Source organism: Salvelinus fontinalis, chromosome 15 (genome assembly GCF_029448725.1).
Source record: "Salvelinus fontinalis isolate EN_2023a chromosome 15, ASM2944872v1, whole genome shotgun sequence".
Taxonomy (NCBI): domain Eukaryota; kingdom Metazoa; phylum Chordata; class Actinopteri; order Salmoniformes; family Salmonidae; genus Salvelinus; species Salvelinus fontinalis.
Genome location: NC_074679.1, coordinates 16,656,477 through 16,683,218, shown reverse-complemented (window position 1 = coordinate 16,683,218; position 26,742 = coordinate 16,656,477). Strand labels below are relative to the sequence as shown.

General features: G+C 41.8%; 1 protein-coding gene across 3 annotated transcripts in view; it reads left to right on the top strand.

Moving 5' to 3' along the window:
* LOC129811474 (collagen alpha-1(XII) chain-like) overlaps window positions 1-24,402 on the top strand; it is a 98,913-nt gene extending 74,511 nt beyond the window's left edge. For 2 of the 3 annotated variants that reach the window (XM_055862810.1, XM_055862812.1), the window contains 17 exons: window positions 1,172-1,314; window positions 1,846-1,955; window positions 7,244-7,402; window positions 7,746-7,823; window positions 8,714-8,800; window positions 9,943-9,996; window positions 10,508-10,603; window positions 10,863-10,916; window positions 13,307-13,360; window positions 13,774-13,827; window positions 13,968-14,039; window positions 14,294-14,329; window positions 15,714-15,780; window positions 15,913-16,095; window positions 16,597-16,674; window positions 19,609-19,779; window positions 23,434-24,402. In XM_055862810.1, coding sequence (XP_055718785.1) covers window positions 1,172-1,314; window positions 1,846-1,955; window positions 7,244-7,402; window positions 7,746-7,823; window positions 8,714-8,800; window positions 9,943-9,996; window positions 10,508-10,603; window positions 10,863-10,916; window positions 13,307-13,360; window positions 13,774-13,827; window positions 13,968-14,039; window positions 14,294-14,329; window positions 15,714-15,780; window positions 15,913-16,095; window positions 16,597-16,674; window positions 19,609-19,779; window positions 23,434-23,591 — 1,654 coding nt within the window. In that variant the 3' untranslated portion in view covers window positions 23,592-24,402. Of the gene's footprint in view, window positions 1-1,171; window positions 1,315-1,845; window positions 1,956-7,243; window positions 7,403-7,745; window positions 7,824-8,713; window positions 8,801-9,942; window positions 9,997-10,507; window positions 10,604-10,862; window positions 10,917-13,306; window positions 13,361-13,773; window positions 13,828-13,967; window positions 14,040-14,293; window positions 14,330-15,713; window positions 15,781-15,912; window positions 16,096-16,596; window positions 16,675-19,608; window positions 19,780-21,378 lie in introns of all 3 variants that reach the window. The other variant, XM_055862811.1, reaches the window with a different exon arrangement.
* The last annotated feature ends 2,340 nt before the right edge of the window (window positions 24,403-26,742 follow it).

The following is a 26,742-nucleotide window of genomic DNA, read 5'->3' as shown; positions in this document are numbered from 1 at the left end:
ATTTCTCTCATGGAATAGCCTTAAATTCTCAGAACAAGAATAGACTGACGAGTTTCAGAAGAAAGGTCTTTGTTTCAAAAGAAAGGTCTTTGTTTCTGGCCATTTTGAGCCTGTAAACAAACCCACAAATGCTGACGCTGCAGATGTCTAAAGAAGGCCAGTTTTATTGGTTCTTTAATCAGCACAACAATTTTCAGCTGTGCTAACATAATTGCAAACTGGTTTTCTAGTGATCAATTAGCCTTTTAAAATGATAAACTTGGATTAGCTAACACAGCGTGCCATTGGACCACAGGAGTGATGTTTGTTGATAATGGGCCTCTGTACGCCTATGTAGATATTCCATAAAAAATCTGCCGTTTCCAGCTACGATAGTAATTTACAACATTAACAATGTATACACTGTATTTCTGATCAATTTGATGTTATTCGAATGGACAAAAAAATGGCTTTTCTTTTAAAAACAAGAACATTTCTAAGTGACCTCAAACTTTTGAACGGTAGTGTTTGTCATAGAGGGATCAACCAAAGCAGCCGAAGGTCAAGAGCCCAGCTCTTTACTGGTCCCATTAAAATGTATTCAGGCAAATGCTGAGTTGCTCAAGAGTTCTGCGCTAACATTTTAGGCATGAGCATGCTTAGTTCATTTGTCCATAATCATCTGTAGTTGTGCGTGGGTAAGTCATTGACTTCATGTGCACAAATGGAAACACTTCAAGCAGTAAAGTAGGGACGGAAAATACTTTCAATATGTCCGTAATTTTTTGAGTCGGGTAGAACTGGCAACCATTTTCAGATTCTGTGGTCTATGTGACAGGGTGGATATTGTGTGTCTTTTTGGTTTATGGTGTGGCTTTTAGATGCCAACCTTGTTTCTCTGCGTCTTTGATTTTCCAGAAGTTACAAAGGATCTAGTGTTTCGTCCTGGCCAAAGGCTCTATAGATTACGATTGGCTATCTTAATTCCAACAGGTTTTAGTGGACTCTCTTACTTTGATCATCTGATTAACTAATTTAAGTCAACATTTTGTATGTCAAATGAATACAGCTAGTAATCAGATTTTCTCAGTGTTGTAGTCTATGAAGTTGACCATCTTACAGAAGAGAATCCCTTAGCTTTATGAAAAAACTCTGCCATGACACCTGTATCCTGTATTTTTCTTCCTGCCAGGGAGATCCACCCAGAGGGTCTTTCTCCATCCTACACCATTATCCTGCTCTTCCGTCTCCTCCCCGACACCCCCAACCAGGCCTTTGATATCTGGCAGATTGCCGATGGTAACAACAACCCTGAGGTCGGGGTCACTGTCAACCGTAAGCCCCCATCATGCTTTGTTTCTCTTCTGGGTTATCTGAAGCTACCTAACAGCTATGGTCTGATTCCCCTCCTTACTGCATCAAATAACAGTCTTTAGAAACTTAGACCAGTGTAATGATTAGTGGGCTGCTACAGTCCACTGATCTCTTCTAGGGAAGAGTTTTGGTTTGGCACTGACTTTTCACACTTTTTCTACAAGTCCATAAGTGTTCACTTGTGAGGGCCATCTTCCCTGTATATCTCTCTCTCTATCTATCTCTATCTCTCTATCTCTATCTCTCTATCTCTCTCTCTATCTCTCTCTATCTCTCTATATATCTATATCTCTCTCTCTCTCTCTCTCTCTCTCTATCTCTCTATCTCTATCTCTCTCTATATATCTCTCTCTATCTCTTTCTCTCTCGCTATCTCTCTCTCTCTATCTCCCTCTCTCTCTCTCTCTCTCTCTGTGTGTGTGTGCGTTGCATGACTTCTCCCTGTAATGTATGTTTAGGGGGCCATCTGAAGCCATCATTCTCTCTTTTCAGCTTCCAGCAAAACAATCACGTTTTACAACAAGGACACCAGAGGGGAGATCCAAAGAGCAACGTTTAATGAGGATCAAGTGAAGAGAATTTTCCACGGGAGCTTCCACAAGGTAAACACCATTTCACTTGAATGAAAACAGTTTGTGGGCCATATGGTGACATTAAGGCTTGGCAGAGGAGTAACATATCTTGGCCTATTTTTGTGGTTGAATTTCTCAAGGACATACAGATCAGCAATAATCAGCAATAATTTGGGATAATAACATCCAAAACACCAGGTTCCAAAGATACATTTTCACATGAATAATGAATTTCTGTGGTAAAATGTTTAGATACATTTTCAAGGCAGAGTAGACGTCCTGTCTGGGATGTGTAGCCTTGATATGGTCACCACCTATGATAGATGTGTTCTGTCATTATGTTCGGTCATGTCTGTTCATAGTTGATGTTTCTGTTGATTAGTGTTATGCCTCATTGAATACACCTCCTGAGGGTATGATCTTGTGGATAATAAACGCCAAGACTAAGATCTAGCTAGGATATGGTTACTTTCCTCTCATGAAATTATATGTGATCCATCTTATAGTATTGCGATGTGGGTTCGGTGCCAAAGTTGAGTCTTCAGGCCTTTTTATGCTCTGCTGTTAGCTTTGTTTTCTGAGGCTGAAGGAAGTTACTTTGATGAATGGTTTGGAAGGACTATAAATATATTTTCACAGATTGGAGGAGACTTTGGTGACCCATGGTGATTTTGCACAATGTGCAACCTGAATATTTTATTTTATTTGGAACCAGTTATAGTTAGCCTAGCAATGGAGACTTACGACCTGCTGATTGGCCATTGTCCTGGCGGCGGTCAGGTGGGAATTCAAGAACATTCTGAGGAAGTGGGCTGTTATTGGATCAGCGTTTGTTTTGTTTTACCTCGTTTATGATAAATGAAACTCAATACATTGGGAAAAAAGCCACTTCGTACTTTTGGACCGCATAAAAGAAAGCTAGCTGCATGTGCCCAATGAGGTATTTTCAGGAGTATTTTCTGCTTGAATAAAATTATCTGTCAATAAAAAAAAAATTCTGCTTCAACAGACAGTTTCTAACAGTCTGAGAAAATCTGAATAAACTGATGAAATCGACCAAAAAAATTCAACAAGCTCAAAGAGACCTACAACAATATGTAAACATGAATGGAGATATTTTGACATGTATATTGCATCTTCTATACATCTTTACTGCCTCTGAATGTGGATTCCCATTGGGGCCCTAATAATATTCTATGTTGGGATTACAATATTAAGTCTCAGTGGGGGTCAGTGAGTGCATAGAGTCATTACTGTACATGACTGTAAACATCCATCAGTCACTCAAGGCTTTCTAACCCAGTTGAAATAACTCTGTAGGTTGTCATTATTGTATAAAAAGCCATTGCTCCTCTAGAATGATTTTCTCAGTGTTTTACAACCATGATATACAGTGTTTTTGTCACATTCTGCGTAACTCAGTCTCAGCAGGAGTAGAGGAGCCCATGTTGGACATCAAACGCCAGCCCCAACTCAAAGCAGAGCAGAATATTAAACATCCTCTGTTGTGCTCAGATATCAGACTGTAGGGTGACAAGGACTTCAACAATGAACATCAGTAAGATGCAACTAAAATGAATAATGACTGTATCCAATGGACGTGAAAAATGTTTCAAGTGTATCCAATGTTTCTGAAGGGGAACAATATGCCTCCTATTATGTAAAAACTTCAGCTATTCCTTTTTCTAAAAACACATAATGAGGACACTCCCTCTAGTGTGCTCTACTCTGATCCAACATCAAATGTACTTCCTAGGGTCAATGAATCCATTGTAAACACTTCGAAGTCATGAGGGAGAATGTTTGGCCCATAGAACATCAAGTTGAAGTAGTTTCAGTCAGACTGCTAAGCAGCAAGGCTAATTACAGACTAATGTTATGAATGAAAACCTGGAAAATGTCGGGTCAGGGCTTTAGCCGATGACATGACTAACATCAGTACAACGACATCATCAGAGCACCAGTTGGATGTGTGTGCTTCTTATCTCTTCTTATGGTTGTGGTGGTGCCTGCAGTCTGAGTGTGCGCTGGGTGGTTAGTTTGTGGTACTGTGCAGTTACTGCTCCAAGCGAACAGGTGTCTTCGGTGGTCTACCTACCTGCTTTTTCTCTGATCAGGGAAACTATTTGCCACTCAAAGAAAACAAAAAACTATTAACATGTATAGTGTGTGCCCTACCTCAGAGCAGTTCATATCTTTTGATATGAACTCAGAGTAGATTGTTATGAGACACAATAGATCATTCCCCTCCCCTCGACTATTTCTCTCACAAAATGAATTGTTTTTACTTACTAAGATCAGACATGTCCATAGGGAAGTATGAAACAACTAACCCAAACCAACCATTATCTCTATTCCTAGTCTGACCCATGCTCTCATTTGAACTATAGTCCTGATATTTACTAAGTGTAGTAAAATGTGTAGGGTGTAGCTGCTTCATATAGTTTAATAGCAATGTTTATGTTACAGAGTGCAGACTGATCTACCGCTCCTTTCTCCTTGGGCCAGTAGCTAAATAGAGAATTATCCAGGTTAGAGAGGTCTGGCTCTCCTCTGATCCACCATGTGGGAAATCTCCTAATGATAGCTTTAGCAGACGCCCTCTCTAACCAACTGGGGATTCCCTCCTCACACTGCAGGGATGGTGGCCTTAGAGGGGCTTTTGACCAGGGAAAACTTTATTCTCAGGCAAAGAGTGTTCCACTAAATAAGAAACACAAGCATTTTGCTACACCCGCAATAACATCTGCTAAATCCGTGTATGTGACCAATACATTTTGATTTGATTTGAAAGGGGGAATATTTTTCACCAACTCATATATGTATCATTGGTGCCAGTAGCTTTTTTGCGTTTGGTTGCAATCAAGTGGAAATATATATATTTTTTAAATTGTGCTTTTGGTAATAGCTAGATGTATTCAGTCCATCCACTCTACAGGTTCCCCATACTTAGAGCTTCACAAATGCAGCTATTATTCTCTGAGAGGATCCAAACTCTCTAAAACTTTCCATTCAGGGATTGGGTGGAATGAGCGGTTGGGTTTTGTCAGTATTTGCAAGCACTAATTGAGAATGAGTGGGAGAAGAGAATGCTCCAAAGAACCAAAGCAGTTTAAAACGTTGGTCTTCGGTCAATCTGACTGATACATTTCCATAGCCCTGACTGCCCTCTTTGTACTCTCATTATAAGAGTTTCCTCTGAAGCCTTCTTTTAAAAGCCCTCCATTCCGCGAGGTAGCCAAGCAGACTTAATGACGCATGCAACCATTCCTGCAACAGAAGAAGCCACTCAGAAATGAAATGGTGACTTTACAACCAAAGCTAAGCAAGCTCCTTTTCTGAAACCAGGATGGGAATATTGTATCGTCCTCCAAGACTGGACATGGGAGCGTAGATGTCTGGAATGATATGGCGGCAGTGGTATACATGAAGAAGGATTTTGTCTCTTCTTGGAAAGAGTTGGTGAAATCTGCAATTTGTCAGTGCATCAAAAATATCACGAAAGATCCACTTTTACTTTTAATCAAACTAATGTAGGATTCCCATATCAGGCTGCATGTGAATTGTGATTTCACGCGCCATCGTGAAATGGAGTGAAAACATGGAGGAGTTGTGAAGACACAGCCAACAACAATAAAATGGAGTCTGATAGAAATCATGAAAGTATGTCAGACACACTGGAACCCAAATATAGCCATATACAGTATACTGTTGCTATGTCTGTGGACTGGACAACTTGTTCTATATATAGCATATATAGTATATAGCATATGACGTCTATAGTGTACCCGAGGGAGAATCCATACTAAGCGTGAATGGAGTGCTGAAAAAGAGATGTGTCCAGGATGTGTCATTGTCTACAGGAGTTATAGTCAGAGGGAGGGAGGAGTAATTAAGTGTAATTGTGACTTGGTCAGTAATAGTGGAAGTCAAGGTCTAGTCTTTCTTGACTCCTGTGGTTTTTGATCCATTCAGAAGATTTTCATAATCTGTGTCAGTGTGATAGATTTCTCAGGCCTTTATTAGAGAATGAGCTATTGTGTGACTCATTGATTGTGTTCCAATAGAATATGTTTCGTGTTCACCAACATCAGCCAACTGCAGTTGATAGAATTTCATGTTGCTTTCAAGTGATGAGTCTCGGTGAAGGACACTGACATTTTTGTGAATCCTCATTTTGCAGTAATATTCTTGTTGGTTAGTGAAATAATGTATATGTACGCATTATTTGCGCTTGCAGTATGTAATTTAGCGTTATTTTGGTAAGCCCTCAAGTGCATCATGGTATATACTGTATGCCCATGCCAGGATCTTGGGGTATCAGACCCTCCCCTCTCCTGTGGTTGGCCAGATAATAATGTTGTGAGTGGTTGTCAAGTCCGGTTGGTTTCGCTCTGTAGGACAGTAACACAGTAACGTTAGCCTGCTGTCTCTGTCAGGGTGGAAGCTTGTCAGAATGTTCGGCAGAAAAATGCAGCTGTGCAGGAAAGTATGGAGAGTGTAGCACTTTTGATGGTGTACCATAAACAACATCATTTCGAGATGTGATGGGAGTTTTGGAGAGGTAATGTTGAGAAATGGCCCATACCCTGGCAGTTTTGTGTTATTCCATGTATAGCCTATAGTTTGTTGTTTCATGTTGATCATTCAATGTTCTGTTAATCAGTGAAAGTGACATTAACTTTTTTCCAAGGGACCTACAACCAGAATGTTCTTACTTCTTACGTGATACAATGATCTTTAATTAACTTCTTGATAGAAAATCATATTAATAATAGTGATTTAGTAAAATACAGTATCAGCGTCTTTATAAACATCAGTTAGAAGACTAGGGGTTTCATTTGCACATTGACTCAACTGGGTTCTTAGTTTATGGTATGAGACTCCTGAAGAATTGTGCTTTTATTATTTTTTTTACCTTTATTTAACTAGGCAAGTCAGTTAAGAACAAATTCTTATTTACAATGACGGCTTACCCCTAACCCGGACGATGCTGAACCAACTGTGCGCCGCTCTATGGGACTCCCAATCACGGCCTGGAATCGAACCAGGTGCCTTAGACCGCTTACCTTGTCAGCTCGGGGATTCGATCTTGCAACCTTTCGGTTACTGGTCCAACGCTCTAACCACTAGGCTACCCTAGTACCTGCCACCACTAGGCTATTGCAGAAGTACCATGTGAAAAACACTGAACGCTTTCAGTACTCTTTACCAAGCAATTATGTCCAAATATTGTTGCTGTAGTTGTTCATATTGAGAAGACTAGAGTGGTCTTAACTAATAATCCTCTTCTCCTCCTCTTCCTCCTCCTCCTAAAGCTTCACATCAGTGTCTCTCCCGAGAGGGTCAAACTGAACGTGGACTGCCAGGAGGTTGCAGAGAAACCCATCAAGGAGGCCAACAACATCTCCACAGATGGCTATGAAGTGCTGGGCAAGATGGCGAAGTCAGGAGGATCAAAGAGAGAGTCGGCTACAGTGAGTGAAAAATTGATAACACTTATTTGAAATGGAAAACTCCTGATAAAATGTATCCCTCACTCACACACAATCTGTGAAGTGCAAAGTGCCCAGATGTGCTCCTCATGTGTTGATGCTCAATTAAGAGCTGACAACTCACGGTCATTGTTGGAGGGATGTAAAACGCTGCTCTCTCTGTCTTGTTCTCTCATGCTATCTGTGTTCCAGCTCTCTATGGGATCTGGCCTGCGTCTCGAGCCATGTTGTTTCTAAGTCTTGGACGCTGGAGCTCAATGGAAGCCATGTGTAACACCCATCTATATTTGTCTCTCTTCTCTCATCTTTCTGTTCTGTTGTGCAGTTCCAGCTCCAGATGTTTGATATTGTGTGCAGCTTGAGCTGGACCAGCAGAGACAAATGCTGTGATCTCCCGGCCACGGTAAGAGCAGCTTCACTGTAGACAGCCCTCTAGTAAGGCCTCACCTGTACAGTACTGTACAATCAAGCCTTGATACATTGACTCTGCTCATCTTTCACTATACACCATTGAGCACTTACTATAGGTTAAGAGAGCCATTGTAGTTTTGCATGTTCATTTTGGAGTTTATATGTCATTACTAATGTTTTAAAGTGCACATGCTGTAAAGCCATTACGAAGTGATGCCTAGCTGGCAAAAAGTTATTTGAAATGAAATGATTGCACTGTCAGGCCTGAATAGACCATTGTATTCCTGGCTAATTGGACTAATCTCAGTACAGTACAATCCCAACCCCACCAAAACAACTGGTCCCTTTGATCATGGGGTGGACAGATAAATCATTGTACCATCTATGGTATCTTTATTACTGGATACATGTTATATACTTGACTATAGCCAATGACCCATCTCTCTCTCTCAGTGTAATTTGCATGAGATATTAATGTATCATGTCAATGAAGGCTGTGTTGTATAAGATTTCACATATTCCCTTCCACAAAAAAACAGATGGATTTTTTGTTGTCAAAGAGTATTTGTGTGTAGGCCATGCTATGGTAGCAGTTATATTTTAGTATGCACCCCAGTTTTATCATGGCTTTAGCAGCCTTTCTAATGTGTTTCCTAGCAGAAAACTTCAAGGCGCCATTTTATGGTTTGGGTTGCCAGAGCAGTGGCACTCATTTTCATCACAGATACTCCTATTTGCACTTGTTGTATTTCGTGAGTTACCAGAAAGGCCCACAGATGTCAAGAGATTGACAAACTATTACTGTTGTATTTCAGTAAAAAATGAAATATCATTCTTATTGTCTTTCTTTCTTTCGCCATCTCCTTCCTTTCTCTCCTGCAGAGAGATGAGCTTAAGTGCCCGGCTCTTCCCCACGCCTGCACATGTGCACAGGACAGCGTTGGCCCACCGGGACCACCCGGCCCCTCGGTAAAGACAATAACCATCCCACCATCTGTCCTCGTCTTGGGGCAGGGCTCTCTCTGCTTCTGTCTGTCCTCGTCTTAGTGTAGGGCTCTCTCTGCTTCTGTCTGTCCTCGTCTTGGGGCAGGGCTCTCTCAGCTTCTGTCTGTCCTCGCCTTAGGGTAGGGATCTCTCTGCTTCTGTCTGTCCTCCTCTTAGTGTAGGGCTCTCTCAGCTTCTGTCTGTCCTCGTCTTAGGGTAGGGATCTCTCTGCTTCTGTCTGTCCTCGTCTTAGGGTAGGTACCTCTCTGCTTCTGTCTGTCCTCGTCTTGGGGCAGGGCTCTCTCTGCTTCTGTCTGTCCTCGTCTTAGGGTAGGTATCTCTCTGCTTCTGTCTGTCCTCGTCTTGGGGCAGGGCTCTCTCAGCTTCTGTCTGTCCTCGTCTTAGGGTAGGGATCTCTCTGCTTCTGTCTGTCCTCGTCTTGGGGCAGGGCTCTCTCAGCTTCTGTCTGTCCTCGTCTTAGTGTAGGGATCTCTCTGCTTCTGTCTGTCCTCGTCTTGGGGCAGGGCTCTCTCAGCTTCTGTCTGTCCTCGTCTTAGGGTAGGGATCTCTCTGCTTCTGTCTGTCCTCGTCTTAGTGTAGGGATCGCTCAGCTTCTGTCTGTCCTCGTCTTGAGGCAGGGTTGTCTCTGCTTCTGTCTGTCCTCGTCTTAGGGTAGGGCTCTCTCTCTACTCACTAATGCGATGATGATGATGATGATGCCACTCTCAATCTCCACTATGATGATGTGAACATATAGGAATAGTGTTACAGGGATATTTTTCTCCTCATAACTGTTGCCCTGCTCTATAGATTAAGCATGTGGATATTAGAGTGGGGTCAACATGTGAGTATCTGTGTTTTTTCCCATGGAAAACGAAAGACAGGGGGATGAGATGAATGGTGTGCAATGAGGTGTGGACTATCAGACTTAGGGATGTGTCAAAAGGTAAATGCCCATCGGGAAAACAGTACATCTGGAATATGTTTGCTTCACTCGGCAAACTCATCTAAGCCCCTGGGGGATTCCTCCTGGCTTGGGATTTAGGTCTGGAAACAGCTCCTGTTGTGGGGATGGCTCTGACTCTCAGTCTCTGACTCTGTCTCTCATCCTTGCTTGACTTTCCCAGGGTGGACCAGGTACTAAAGGACCCAGAGGAGAGAGAGGAGACTCAGGACCAACTGTAAGTAATGATTTTGTATTAGTATCAAGCCATTTAACACACACTTGGATCCAGAGCGATTCATTGAATATTATGGATGTGTGGTCCAAGCCTGAATCCGACTTTAAATCAAGCCATATCCTACTGAGCTGGGATACAGTCCAAGGCCTAACGCATTTACAGTAAATCAGACTTCAGCCTAATGCAGTAGTTATCTCAAAGCACATACCATTAGCATGCCCCATCAGCCAAAACAGATTTCTCACATCTGAACCCACTTATTGAATGTACTGTATAATTTTCAGCTTGTTATGTCCTGTTTATTTTCCCCCAGCTTGATTTAAGGAGGTCTATGTTGAGAGGTCTGATGAGAAGTAGAACATATTTCTCACCAACGGTCACTGATTGTTCTGGTTCCTTCTCATTCTCTCAGCGCTGCTGGGAAAAAGCGTGAGGTCTACCGGGAGATATGGTGTAAATAGTTTAATATTAGTGTGACTGTTTGGTTTTTGTCATTCTGCTTCTGCTATAGGGTTCAATGGGCCCCCGTGGAGAACAAGGACTTCCAGGACCATCCGGACCTCCAGGTCCACAAGGCCCTAATGGCTTGTCTCTGCCCGGAGAACCTGTAAGTCATCTGCAGTGTTCTTAGGGATTTACAGTGTGGGGGACTGTAGGATGTCCTCCCTGACGTATGATTTACACACACAGTCACTCTGTGTTAAGAAGACCTTATTTATTGTTAGACATCCTCCTGAAGCTGGGATATAAATTCACTCTCAGTGACAGACTACGTGGTCAAGAGAAAGAGCATATCTGTAGTTGTTCAGGGTTGGAGTTCCCTTTGTACTCCAGCTCTAAACCTCTCCTTCCCGTTGTCTTCTCAGGGCCGTCCCGGACCAAAGGGAGATCCCGGAGACTCAGGCCTGACTGGGCTGCAAGTGAGTACAGCTTTCTTTTTCATTAGCTGTGGTTTTCAACAAGAAACCAGAGACGATCCACAGAGAGAAACAGCGCTACTGGAGTCTGGAATCTGTCCACATGGCAAAGCTGAAACCACATTCAAAGTGGGAGGTAGACCATGCAGTCCCCAGAGTGGGGTATACACTCCAAGCAACCTGCTGATTTACAGTGGAAGGCCAGTGGTGCAGTTAAGCTATCATGGAGCACAGAAGAGTCTTGCTAATGGGAATAGAGGATTAATATGAACTGTACATATTCTATACTGTCAACCCTATACTGTAAAACCTATACTGTAAACACTATAGTGTAAACCCTATAGTCATGGGGCGGCAGGGTAGCCTAGTGGTTAGAGCGTTGGACTAGTAACCGAAAGGTTGCAAGTTCAAATCCCCGAGCTGACAAGGTACACATCTGTCGTTCTGCCCCTGAACAGGCAGTTAACCCACTGTTCCTAGGCCGTCATTGAAAATAAGAATTTGTTCTTAACTGACTTGCCTAGTTAAATAAAGGTAAAATAAAAAATGGCCAAAAAGAGTGAATTGTAGACTACACTCCTAGAAAAAATGTGCTATGTAGAACCTCAAATGGTTATTCGGCTGTCCCATAGGAGAACCATTTGAAGAACCCTTTTTGGTTTCAGGTACAACACTATTGGGTTCCATGTAGAACCCTTTCCCCAGAGGGTTCTACATGAAACCCAAAAGAGGTCTACTTGGAACCAAAAAGGGTTCACCTATGGGGACAGCCAAAGTACCCTTTTGGAACCCTTTTTGTCTAAGAGTGTATTCTTCATTTTACTTAGGTGCCACTAATTGGATTTAAATAGCTGAGAAAATAAGGGATGTGAAGATAAGCAACCTCAGGATTATAAGACTACATCCCTCAAGGTTGCCAATGACCGTCAAAGTGTCTGGGAATATTTGGATCCTAAATTGCATCAAAAGTCCAAAGAACGATGGCTGGAGACAATGGGACTGCATATCAGAAGTCAAACGTACCCTGGCCTGGTAATTTCTTGGAGGATATCCTTCTTACGTTAGATGGATTCCTTGCCCCTCTTGTAAAGAGGAAATAACCTGAAGGGGGTTACAATGAATTGTTTAGGGTTTTGGAACTGGTCAACCACGCAACCTCCACCATGACCAAACTGTATCACTGATAACCTACAGCTTGACCAAACTGTATCACTGATAACCTACAGCTTGACCAGACTGTATCACTGATAACCTACAGCTTGTCCAGACTGTATCACTGACAACCTACAGCTTGACCAGACTGTATCACTGATAACCTACAGCTTGACCAGACTGTATCACTGATAACCTACAGCTTGACCAGACTGTATCACTGACAACCTACAGCTTGACCAGACTGTATCACTGATAACCTACAGCTTGACCAGACTGTATCACTGATAACCTACAGCTTGACCAGACTGTATCACTGATAACCTACAGCTTGACCAGACTGTATCACTGATAACCTCCACCATGACCAGACTGTATCACTGATAACCTACAGCTCGACCAGACTGTATCACTGATAACCTACAGCTTGACCAAACTGTATCACTGACAACCTACAGCTTGACCAGACTGTATCACTGATAACCTACAGCTTGACCAGACTGTATCACTGATAACCTCCACCATGACCAGACTGTATCACTGACAACCTACAGCTTGACCAGACTGTATCACTGATAACCTACAGCTTGACCAGACTGTATCACTGATTTACATTACATTTAAGTCATTTAGCAGACGCTCTTATCCAGAGCGACTTACAAATTGGTGCATTCACCTTATGACATCAGCTGATAACCTACAGCTTGACCAGACTGTATCACTGACAACCTACAGCTTGTCCAGACTGTATCACTGTCAACTCCAGTGCTGAATGATCGGCCCCTGGATTTCAAAGATTGGAGGCATTATCCCGTGACGCCAATAATGAGCATAATTTAGTTGAGAATCACTCACCCCCATCAAGGACGACTTTACTTTGGAAATATGAGTAACACCTGAATCCTAACAATTACCCTGTGATGTTAGTAATACTTGAGAATAATCACATTAAGACGTTTATGACTATAGCAGCCTTGGCTGTCGAATGGTTCTGCTAACAACATGCATTTCAACAACCAAATCAAGTATCCTAAATTGCATCAGAAAAGTCTATCACGTTCTCACTAAAAAACAAGAGAGTTCTCACAAGGAAACTAGAGAGCAGTTATTACACAGTACAGCTAGTAGTTATCATTTCTGGCCAAATGAAAAGGCAATTTTGTGCCACTTGAGCCATTTTGTCAGAATTGTGTGTTATTACTGGTTATCAGAGTTTGATTGAGTGTGTTGTGTTCATGCAGGGTCCTGCTGGTGCTGCTGGTCCTATGGGTTCTGTTGGATCAGGAGGAGTGCGGGTAAGATCAGCATCTCTGTACCTCTACACAGAGCTGCTCAGTGTACAGGCACTGTTGAAAGGCCATGAATCTAGCCAGCACCTACTTAACTCAACGTGTGCATGTGATCACTCAACGTGCGCAGTTAAACTGTTGTGTGCTCCTAGTATTCTGGTGCATGTCAGATGACGTCATTGGGCTTCATTAAACTGGCGCAGTAGAACACACTACAGAGATTGGTCGCTAGGGAGATTAGCGAGGTCCTGGTTTATTTCACTGAGTTTTTATAGTCCCATCTCTTGGAAGCAAGACCAGTTTAACAGCACCATAAAACATACAGTTCATATATACAGAAATAAAGTTAACATTGACAACAACAATGTAATGCCAACTTTTATTGCTGCCTGTTGTGAGTGTCTATCTTCTCTTCCCAGGGACCCCCAGGGAAGGAAGGACCATCGGGACCTAGAGGTCCAACGGGACCGATGGTGAGTACTGCAGCCAGAAGACGTGGTCAAAACACAGACAAACTCAGTCCTTCAGGAGTGGTTGTTGTCCTTATGTTTACCGTTTGGTAACTTTGGTAAGTGGATGTAGCAATAACGTTGTCCATCTTCTCATCATCCAGGGAAGTCCAGGATCTCCGGGTTCACCAGGAAACACAGGAAGCCCAGGAAAACCAGGAGACACTGGAAACCCAGTATGTAGAAATACAAGTGGTCATATGGTGATGATGTATGTTTCATCGAGGACAGCAGAGTCCCTAGCCATCTTCCAAAAACATCTGAAATCCTACCTCTTCAAAGACTGTCTTGAATCATCCCACTGCATTTGATTAAATTGGAAAAACCAACTTCCTATTTCACAGCGTATTTGTGGAGTTTTGTTGCAAATCTCATGCAAATTAATGGCTTTCCTTGTATTGAGAACATCCATGTTTCCTGTTTTTCACAGGGACTGTCTGGAGTAAAAGGAGAAAAGGGAGAAAGGGTATGTGCTGTATCCTTTAGTCCATGGCTAGGCAACTACTGTATCCTTTAGTCCAGGACTAGGCAACTACTGTATCCTTTAGTCCAGGGCTAGGCAACTACTGTATCCTTTAGTCCAGGGCTAGGCAACTACTGTATTCTTTAGTCCAGGACTAGGCAACTACTGTATTCTTTAGTCCAGGACTAGGCAACTACTGTATCCTTTAGTCCAGGACTAGGCAACTACTGTATCCTTTAGTCCAGGGCTAGGCAACTACTGTATCCTTTAGTCCAGGGCTAGGCAACTACTGTATCCTTTAGTCCAGGACTAGGCAACTACTGTATCCTTTAGTCCAGGACTAGGCAACTACTGTATCCTTTAGTCCAGGACTAGGCAACTACTGTATCCTTTAGTCCAGGACTAGGCAACTACTGTATCCTTTAGTCCAGGGCTAGGCAACTACTGTATCCTTTAGTCCAGGACTAGGCAACTACTGTATCCTTTACTCCAGGGCTAGGCAACTACTGTATCCTTTAGTCCAGGACAAGGCAACTACGGTATCCTTTAGTCCAGGACTAGGCAACTACGGTATCCTTTAGTCCAGGACAAGGCAACTACTGTATCCTTTAGTCCAGGACAAGGCAACTACTGTATCCTTTAGTCCAGGACTAGGCAACTACTGTATCCTTTAGTCCAGGGCTAGGCAACTACTGTATCCTTTAGTCCAGGACAAGGCAACTACGGTATCCTTTAGTCCAGGGCTAGGCAACTACTGTATCCTTTAGTCCAGGACAAGGCAACTACGGTATCCTTTAGTCCAGGACTAGGCAACTACTGTATCCTTTAGTCCAGGACAAGGCAACTACGGTATCCTTTAGTCCAGGGCTAGGCAACTACTGTATCCTTTAGTCCAGGACAAGACAACTACGGTATCCTTTAGTCCAGGGCTAGGCAACTACGGTATCCTTTAGTCCAGGGCTAGGCAACTACTGTATCCTTTAGTCCAGGGCTAGACAACTAGATTCAGCCGTGGGCTGATTTTTTGTCTGAGCCGATGGTCAATGGTGCCGGAACATAATTATAATCATTTGTACACTGCAAATTGACCACAAGTAAGGCACAAAAGAGGTTGTATTGGAAAAGAACAACCATTTCATACCTTAATTACATGGAGACACGATCACGTCTCTTTTTCTTTATTCATGGGAATACTTGGTGAGCAGATTTCCTAAAGGAAACTGATTTTTATCTGAATCACTGGTGAATTTTGTCCTTTTTTGACCAAAAACAAAAATCCTCAGAACTTTGGGAGGTGCTTTTGTATTTGCCCGCCAGACGCCTGTTGTCAACCCCTGATTCTCAGAGTAGCATAACCTTGTCTCACCAAAATGTGTTTGTTTTCCAGGGGGACTTTGCATCTCAGAATCTGATGCGTTCCATTGCCAGACAAGTTTGCGAACAGCTTGTGAATAGTGAGTTCTTATTTAGACCTTCAAAAACCAGCATTGGTTGGGTACACCTACACACACATACAATGTATACAAATAAACTATCTATGTGATTTTGCTATCTGCCTTAATCATATCTTCATTCATTCCTCTCAGGTCAAATGAGCAGAATTAATAATATGATCAACCAGATCCCCACCGGTTACTCTAGCAACAACCCAGGCCCCGCAGGCCCCCCTGGTACCGCCGGCAACACGGGTCCTCGTGGAGAACCTGGACAGACTGGCCGAAATGGTTTCCCTGGAAACCCCGGCTTACCTGGAAACCAAGGAGAGAGAGGTGAGTGATAATGTGCTGTTTATGTATTTTTTGCCTGTTTTTATTACTTCCTGTTTTTGTATGGCTAGAAAGTAAATTACAACCTATCAGAGATGCAAAACTTTAAGTTATGACAGGACACGGTCCTCTTCTTTAACCTATGTAACATCCTAGGATAACGGTTGGTCTGTTCTTTGAGCCTGGAGTAACATTGCAACTTTTTACAACAATGGTACAATTAAATAATGACTGGAGCACAAAGATCAAATGGAAGTTTTGATTGCAAGCAATTGTGCAAAACACATCTATTCTAAAAATATAGAGTTCATGACATCATGTAAATAATTGATGGTTCATCTGCCATCATGCTTCAGTTCCTATAGTAAATCTGATCCATGCTACAATTTCCTCCATCCTCAGACATGCTCATTTGTGTTTTTTACAAATACATGGTGCTGTGCAATAGGACCTTTTGTCATTGCTAATAACCTGTTGCCTGTGTATCTGATTGTGTTGCTGCAGGGATGCCAGGAGAGAAGGGAGAGAGAGGATCCCCTGGAACAGGACAGAGAGGACAGAGAGGACTCAGTGGTCCCCCTGGTAAGACCTCGGCCATCACTCACTTCTCATGTACAATAACCCATTTCACAGCTATGCCTCTGCCAAGGTCTCCCGTCTCACAAGAAAACAGACCATTAACGGAAGCCCCTGACTCAGTAATTTGCCTCATATACAGCTGAAGTCGGAAGTTCACATACTCTTAGGTTGGAGTCATTAAAACTTGCTTTTCAACCACTCCACAAATTTCTTGTTAACAAACTGTAGTTTGGCAAGTCGGTTAGGACATCTACTTTGTGCATGACACAAGTACTTTTTCCAACAATTGTTTACGGACAGATTATTTCACTTATAATTCACTGTGTCACAATTCCAGTGGGTCAGAAGTTTACATACACTAACTTGACTGTGCCTTTAAACAGCTTGGAAAATTCCAGAAAATGATGTCATGGCTTTAGAAGCTTCTGATTGGCTAATTGACATCATTTGAGTCAATTGGAGGTGTACCTGTGGATGTATTTCAAGGCCTACCTTCAAACTCAGGGCCTCTTTGCTTGACATCCTGGGAAAATCAAAAGAAATCAGCCAAGACCTCAGAAAAAAATGTGTAGACCTCCACAAGTCTGGTTCATCCTTGTGAGCAATTTCCAAACGCCTGAAGGTACCAAGTTCATCTGTACAAACAATAGTATGCACGTATAAACACCATGGGACCATGCAGCCGTCATACGGCTCAGGAAAGAGACGCGTTCTGTCTCCTAGAGATGAACGTACTTTGGTGCGAAAAGTGCAAAGGACCTTGTGAAGATACTGGAGGAAATAGGTACAACAGTATGTGTATCCACAGTAAAACGAGTCCTATATCGACATGACCTGAAAGGCCGTTCAGCAAGGAAGAAGCCACTGCTCAAAACCGCCATAAAGAAGCCAGACTACGGTTTGCAACTGCACATGGGGACAAAGATCGTACTTTTTTGAGAAATGTCCTCTGGTCTGATGAAACAAAAATAGAACTGTTTGGCCATAATGACCATCGTTATGTTTGGAGGAAAAATGGGGAGGCTTGCAAGCTGAAGAACACCATCCCAACCGTGAAGCATGGGGGTGTCATCATCATGTTGTGGGGGTGCTTGGCTGCAGGAGGGACTGGTGCACTTCACAAAATAGATGGCATCATGAGGACGAAAAATTATGTGGATATATTGAAGCGACATCTCAAGACATCAGTCAGGAAGTTACATCTTGGACGCAAATGGGTCTTCCAAATGGACAATGACCCCAAGCATACTTCCCAAGTTGTGGCAAAATGGCTTAAGGACAACAAAGTCAAGGTATTGGAGTGGCCATCTCAAAGCCCTGACCTCAATCCTATTGAACATTTGTGGGCAGAACTGAAAAAGCGTGTGCGAGCAAGGAGGCCTACAAACCTGACTCAGTTACACCAGCTTTGTCAGGAGGAATGGGCCAAAATTCACTCAACTTATTGTGGGAAGCTTGTGGAAAGCTACCAGAAATGTATGACCCAAGTTAAACAATTTAAAGGCAATACTACCAAATACTAACTGAGTGTATGTAAACGTCTGACCCACTGGGAATGTGATGAAAGAAATAAAAGCTGAAATAAATAATTCCCTCTACTATTATTCGGACATTTCACAATCTTCAAATAAAGTGGTGATCCTAACTGACCTAAGACAGAGAATTTTTACTAGACTTAAATGTCAGGAATTGTGAAAAACTGAGTTTAAATGTATTTGGCTAAGATGTATGTAAACTTCCGACTTCAACTGTACCTTAACAACAAGGTATGGAACATAAGAATCTTCCCGCATACTAACTGGAAATGGTTGTGCTCAACAACTGGAGACAGGAGGTTCCTATTCACTACTTCCTGATCTACACTTCTTAACTTATTTCACCATGGTAGCCATTTTGTTCTAAATCCTATCCCTGGACCTCTCTTTGTGACTTTTAGAACTCCTCCCAATGCAATATAAATGACAGACCCAAGGGGCAGGCCAAGATTTACCTAGATGTGTCTCATGAACCTTCGTTTGGGCAGCTGTGCTTCATAAATTCTCAGTGAACGGTCAAACGTATTCCCAGAAAAACACTTCTCTTTTCGAGAGAGAATTTATGCTTCTTCTTCACCGGATTGGTCCGCACAGATGTGTTCACACGTCTTGATCAACATACGATACATCAAAGGAATTGAGAGCCAAGGTCTATTTCTGGATGAAGGATTTAACATTATGCATTATAGCTGCTATCTCTCTTATCAAAACAATGTTACCCCGACCTCTCATTCATCAGTGATCCCAAACCCATTCTAGAAATGGCTGAGGATTAGTCTCTAATAGCCGTCTTATTCACTGTTGATATTATGCTGTCTTCATGGAGGCAACATAACATCCACCTTTAATTGATATTCAGCATGTGAAGGCCCTGAGTCCCCAGAAGCTTTCCTATCACAAGGAGTAGGGGGGCTAGTGGAAATATCAGCCTATATATGATGTCTTCTTCCCCCTCCTGTCGAACACTGCCAAGTCTGTTTCTGTGAATGAAGTAAGACACTACTAAACTCCTGTAGGAGGAAGCTAGTTAGCTAGCAATGATGACTCATTGTTGAGTGGGAGAATCAGATTGTTGTACAATGAGCGTTGCTTTGGTGGCTCCTTCATTGACAACACATGTGCTCACTTAAGAGATCAAAGAGCAAGAGAGAGCGGAGGAAATTCCATCCTTTGTTTGTACTGTCTAGACAGACTGGGGCAGGGGGTAACTCACCAGAGCCCTGACTGGCTCACTTTTAATCAGACTTTTAATTGAGCCGTCTAAATATTGAAATTACAGTGGTAGAGACCAATAGTCCCCCCCTCCACTTCCAGTTGAGATTTAAGGGTGATGTCAGGGAGGTTTCGTTCAGACTATTCTTTAATTATTTTCCACAACCCATCTCCCTCTCCCTACTCCCAGGGCCACCAGGCGAGGCTCGAACTGGCGCCACAGGTACTACGGGCTCTGCTGGGCCTCGGGGCCCTCCTGGTCGCCAGGGAACCTCAGGAGTGAGGGGACCACCTGGACCCCCTGGCTACTGCGACTCCTCCCAGTGTGTTGGCATTCCTTACAATGGACAAGGTTACCCAGGTATGTCCACAACTGACTGAATCCCAATCTGCATGGCAGGGTAGCTGAATACATAGTGAATGTAACGTATGCACACTAATTTATTTACAACTTTATACTCAACAGCTAACTCTCTGCTCTGGTTCAATGCACGGAGGCCATGGGTTTCAAGGGTTCTAAACAAAATGCAGTTGTTAACATTTCTGCGCACAGATCCCGATTACGGGATCATTTCCCTAAACAACCGCTGAATTGCAGGGCGCCAAATTCAAAAATATTACTAAAAATATTTATAATCATGCAATCACAAGTGAAATATACCAAAACACAGCTTAGCGTGTTGTTAATCCACCTGTCGTGTCAGATTTTGAAAATATGCTTTACAGAGAAAGCAATCCAAGCTTTTGTGAGTGTATCAATCAATGCTACAACAGCTAGCCCCAAATTAGCATGGTCACGAAAGTCAGAAAAGCAATAGAATTAATCGCTTACCTTTGATAATCTTCGGATGTTTGCACTCACGAGACTCCCAGTTACACAATAAATGTTATTTTTGTTCGATAAATATTACTTTTATAACAAAAAAACACCATTTGGGTTGCGCGTTATGTTGAGAAAACTACAGCCTCAGTCCGTTCGACGAAAATTCCAAAAAGTATCCGTAATGGTCGTAGAAACATGTCAAATGTTTTTAATAATCAATCCTCAGGTTGTTTTTAACAAACATAATCGATAATATTTCAACTGGATCGTAACCTATTCAATAAGAGAGAAAAGGAAAATGGAGAGCTCCCCTCTCGCGCGCAGGCACTATTCAGAGGACACCTGACTACTTTTGAAAAATCTTGTTCATTTTTCAAAATAAAAGCCTGAAACTATGTCTAAAGCCTGGTCACAGCCTGAGGAAGCCATTGGAAAAGGAATCTGGTTGATATCCCTTTAAATCAGGGGTGTCAAACTCATTCCACGGAGGGCCTAGTGTCTGCAGGTTTTTGGTTTTTCCTTTCAATAAAGCCTTAGACAACCAGGTGTGGGGAGTTCCTAACTAATTAGTGATGTTAATTCATCAATCAAGTATAAGGGAGGAGCGAAAACCCGCAGACACTCGGCCCCCCGTGGAATGAGTTTGACACCTGTGCTTTAAATGGAAGGAAGACTGGCCAGGAAACACTGATTTAAAAAAAAATATATAACTTCCGGGTTATATTTTCTCAGGTTTTCGCCTGCAGAATCAGTTTTGTTATACTCACAGACAATATTTTGACAGTTTTGGAAACTTTGGGGTGAATTCTATCCTAATCTGTAAATTATATGCATATTCTACGATCTGGACCTGAGAAATAGTCCATTTACCTTGGGAACGTTATTTAAAAAATATAAAAAATCTGACCCCTAGCGTCAAGAAGTTAACAAAACTTTATTCAAATGGGACAGTGGACGTATTTTTGTCTCGACAACCCCCTTTTGGCAACATTATGAACCCTTTACTTCCAAGGTCTCAATATGTTTGTAATAGAGTGGATATTCATAATTGCATGTTAAACACTGCCAAGTAGAAATAGAATGGCAAATAACTTTCTGCAACAGAGAGATCTAACCCCCTGTTTGAACTGTTTTCAGGTCGGTCCTAGTAAACTCTCTATGCTGCCTGTGCTGCTTACAGTCCTGTTTCTGAGATGTTAGCTCACTGGCTAATGAGCCCTTAAGGATAACCACCGGGGACATAATTAATGAACAACGTTAAAAACCAAAAAACGAGACAGAAAGGAGTGGACTCGCACTAACACCACTTCACAGCTACTATCAGACAAGCTGCAGAGATGGCAACCCTACTGGCCTGTTTGTATCTTGAACCAAAACCCCAGCAAACAGAGAGAGAATGCTTCTCTACGCGGGAAGGAGCATGTAAAAAAACAAAAACTACTAACAAAGTGGATCTCATAGCAAAAGAACAAGTGTTAACATGTTGACGTAGAGGTGATATCTGTAAATAAACTAATTGTGCCTTGTAATTGATGTTTGAACCACACAATCCACTAAAATCATTTAACATCTGTATTGAGCTTGTGCCTTATAACCTGCTTCTTACTGACTTACTGCCAGCATAACCTCTGTTTTATTACAGTATGAGGCCTGTGATTTACACAGCTTGTGCTCCGGTCCAAACCGAAGCATGTGACATTTGTACATTTAATCATGATGTTCTTTGTATGTTTGCCTAATCTATGCTAAGCGTTCTTTTCCTACCATTTTCTTATGTTTATATATATTTAGTATTCAGACACCTTGACTTTTTCCACATATTGTTACATTACAGCCTTATTCTAAAATGGATTCAATTGTTTTTTTCCCTCATCAATCTACACACAATACCCCATAATGACAAAGCGACTCCGGGATGCTGGCCTTCTAGGCAGAGTTCCTCTGTCCAGTGTCTGTGTTCTTTTGCCCATCTTAATCTTTTCTTTTTATTGGCCAGTCTGAGATATGGCTTTTTCTTCGCAACTCTGCCTAGAAGGCCAGCATCCTGGAGTCGCCTCTTCACTGTTGAATTTGAGACTGGTGTTTTGCGGGTATTATTCAATGAAGCTACCAGTTGAGGACTTGTGAGGCGTCTGTTTCTCAAACTAGACACTCTAATGTACTTGTCCTCTTGCTCAGTTGTGCACCGGGGCCTCCCACTCCTCTTTCTATTCTGGTTAGAGACAGTTTGCGCTGTTCTGTGAAGGGAGTAGTACACAGCATTGTACGAGATCTTCAGTTTCTTGGCAATTTCTCGCATGGAATAGCCTTCATTTCTCAGAACAAGAATAGACTGACTGGTTTCAGAAGAAAGTCTTTGTTTCTGGCCATTTTGAGCCTGTAATCGAACCCACAAATGCTGGTGCTCCAAATACTCAACTAGTCTAAAGAAGGCCAGTTTTATTGCTTGTTTAATCAGTACAACAGTTTTCAGCTGTGCTAACATACTTGCAAAAGGGTTTCTAATGATCAAGTAGCCTTTTAAAATTATAAACTTGGATTAGCTATCACAATGTGCCATTGGAACACAGGAGTGATGGTTGCTGATAATGGGTCTCTGTACGCCTAGGTAGATTTTCCATAAAAAATCAGCCGTTTCCATCTACAATACTCATTTACAACATGAATAATGTCTACACTGTATTTCTGATCAATTTGATGTTATTTTAATGGACAAAAAATGTGCTTTTCTTTCAAAAACAAGGACATTTCTAAGTGACCCTAAACTTTTGAACGGTAGTGTATAGATATATATATATTAGTTAATTTGCTGAGGAACATTTGTTGTATAACACCACAATGGGTTTTAGGAGTAGCAAAAGGATAGGATAGAGCTAGAGACAAGTGGCAGTGTTGTATTAGTGTTTTGTTACAAATTCAATCCCAGCTTTATTACTTGTATTGATATTTATCTTTATATGCGGTATGTGTTCAATATGGTTAATATTTCTCAATAACATTAAGTTCAGCAGTGCATGTAATCACTCTAACATAGAAACAAGATAAATTACAGTTCTTTGGTCCATACATTCAATACCTTGGTTGATTTTTCATGTTTAGGACATAGTCAAACATTTAGGTTGTACATTGTGCATGTTAAGTCTCAGCCTGTTGACTAAAGTCCTGTTTGATTGGCCAAACTAATGTTTCTAGCCACCGGCTACGAGCCCGACCCTGAAACCTACCTAGTCCCTATACCCGAGGAAGAACCGGAAGATGAATCTGAGGCAATACAGTCGCCTGGTTACTCACAAAACCAGAGAGGAAAGAGGTCACTATCAAGAGACGATACCGAGAGGATAGCACCATAAACAAAAACAAAACAAAGGATTGTTATATTGAATTTATCTCCATTATTACATGTGCGAGTATTAAGTGAAATTCAGAGAATAAAATATATGGGTCTGATACCCTTGGCTTTATTGAACATATCTTTACGCATCAACAAATTAATGTCAGCAAGATTAAGTGGAAATATAATGAATCTCGACATTATTTCATTACAAACCTGTGTGCTTGCTAACTGTTTCCTTAAGTGTTTCTGCTTGTAACATAACTGCATTAAGTGTTAGAGTCCAATGTTTAATGCACGAATCATTGGAAAGTCATCAAATATGTTGGGGAAGGTATATGTATGTCTCTGTACCCCTCCATATTAGCTCTGTACCTCACAGTTCATTGCAAATTTCACAATGTCAAGCTGTCTGTTGTTCTTTTGAAATCATGTAGTTTGCCACCCTCTTCATCAGAAAGAGGGTTACTGGTTCCAGCTCCATTAAAAGTTCCCAAAGATTCCCAGTTATTATCAAATCAGGCTTTCAATTAGTTACTTTAGACCAAATGTGTATCTTTTTTTATAATACCAACTCACAGCTGATTTTTCCCAAAGGTGGAGTTGCATGTCTGTGTTGTATATTTAAGATTTCAACAAAACAAAAACAAATCAGAATATAGTTATTGTTTTGTATCAATACCAAATGCAGTTGGAATTTGTTTGCAAGACTATGGACATAGAATTGCTTTTTCATGTTTTAACTGCACATTGTGAATTCCACAGCCTTATTTTCTTATTTATTTCTGAAACAGAAGAGGCATTTTTCAATAAAACTACTGAAAATTTTACCTTTTGTTTCAGTCTCATGTCTGGTGTCTCAGTCTATGTCCCAGTTATTTGATAAATGCACTGTAGCTCTAAACACTGGATATAGTATATCACATGTCAGATGCCAATCCCAAAAAACGGTCTTTACTAGAGTGAGTACAGCTTCAAAGGGGCAATCTGCAGTTCAAACTATAACCAACCAGACACCCTGCCACTATTTTGGTATAAAGATGAGAGATGGGGCTGGAGAAATGTAGCCACTGTCAAGTTCATAGACAGAGCTATGGATGCAAGGACTGACCATCCATGACGTCAAAATTATAGTTTTAACCATGTTTTGAGGCTGTACAGTGATTTTTTACAATTACATTGTTTGCAAACAATGGACTTAAACATGTTTATATTTTGGGTTCTGATTGGGTACGACAGTTGAACTAAACTTGTGAGGAATTATAAGTTAAATAACATACGTTATAATATTCAAGAACCAATGGGTATATAATATACAGTCAGGTCTGTAATTATGGGCACCCTTGATAAAGATGAGCAAAAAAGGCTGTATAAAATAAATAATAAAATTGGGAAATGCTCAGAGAAAGAGATTTTGTTTAAGAAGCAATAAAATAAATAAAAAATAGATAGGGGTAAAAATGATTGACAACCTGTTGTCAGTACTCTAGCATCCTCCCCTTCTGAGGATAATGACACTGAGCCTTATTCTTAAATGTTTTATGTGGGGGAGGGATCCTAGACCATTCCTCTGAACAGAACTTTTCCGGATCCTTGATAGCCTGCTATCCTTGATATCCCGTCTGCTCTTATGGACCGCCCTCTTCATTTCAAACCACAGGTTTTCAATGTGGTTAAAGTATTGAGACTGAGATGGCCATTCCAAAATGTAGATTTATAGTCAATTAAACATTTCTTTGTGGATTGTGATTAGATTTGGGGTTATTGTCATGCTGGAAGATCCACTTGCCGCCACAGCCTCCTAGCAGAGGCAACCAGGTTTTTGGCTAAAATGTATAGAATGGTTGCTGGCTTAATTTTTAACATTTCAGTTTGGTCTAAACAATTTAAAATCATCCTATTGAACTCTTTTCATTGAGACATCATCAGACAGAAACCACATTTCTCACTGGTCACCAACAACTTAAGGCAGGAAGTAGACCCACTCCAGTGACTGTGGCCAAGCATGACTCCATACCAGATCATTAAGTTTGCTGACAACACAATGGTAGGCCTGATCACCGACAATGATGAGACAGCCTATAGGGAGGAAGTCAGAGAACTGGCAGTGTTGTGCCAGGACAACAACCTCTCCCTCAACATTATCAAGACAAAGGAGATGATCGTGGACTACAGGAAAAGGAGGGCCGAACACGCCCCCATTCACATCGACAAGGCTGTAATGGAGAAGGTCGAGAGTTTCAAGTATCTTGGTGTCCACATCACCAACAAACTATCATGGTCCAAACACACCAAGAAAGTTGTGAAGAGGGCTCAACAACTCCTTTTCCCCCTCAAGAGACTGAAAAGATTTGGCATGGGTCCCCAGATCCTCAAAAAGTTCTACAGCTGCACCATCGAGAGCATCCTGACCAGTTGCATCACCAACCTGGTATGGCAACTGCTCGGCATCTGACCATAAGGCGCTACAGAGGGTAGTGTGTACAGCCCAGTACATCACTGGAGACATGCTTCCTGCCATCCAGGACCTATTTCCCAAGCAGCATCAGAGGAAGCCCCAAACAATTGTTAGGCTCCAGTCACCCAAGTCATAGACTTTTCTCTCTGCTACCAAACAGCAAGCGGTACCGGAGCACCAAGTCTAGGTCCAAAAGGCTCCTTAACGACTTCTACCCCGAAACCATAAGACTGCTGAACAATTAATCAAAGGGCCACACAGACTATTTACATTGCCCCCCCCCCCCCCCCTTTGTTTTTACACGGCTCTACTCGTTGTATATTTTCTCTGCATAGTCACGTTACCCCTACCTACATGTACAAATTACCTCGACTAACCTGTAGCCCCACACATTGACTCGGTACCGTTACCCCCTGTATATAGCCTCGTTATTGTGCATTGTTGGTTAAGGGGTTGTAAGTAAGCATTTCACGGTAAATACACCTGTTGTATTTGTTATATTCAGGGCACATGTGACAAATCAAATTTGATTTGATTTTGAAGTATTCACTCAGCCTTTGGTATTTCAGTCAGAAGGATGTAGTGTGTGACCTTGCTAGACAAAACACTGTGGTTCCTCTCAGATGAGTCATCCATGGGAAACTCCTTTTGAAGTCCCTGCTAATATGCAGCCTTGGAGCAGGGAAGTACTCATCAAAGACATACAATTAAA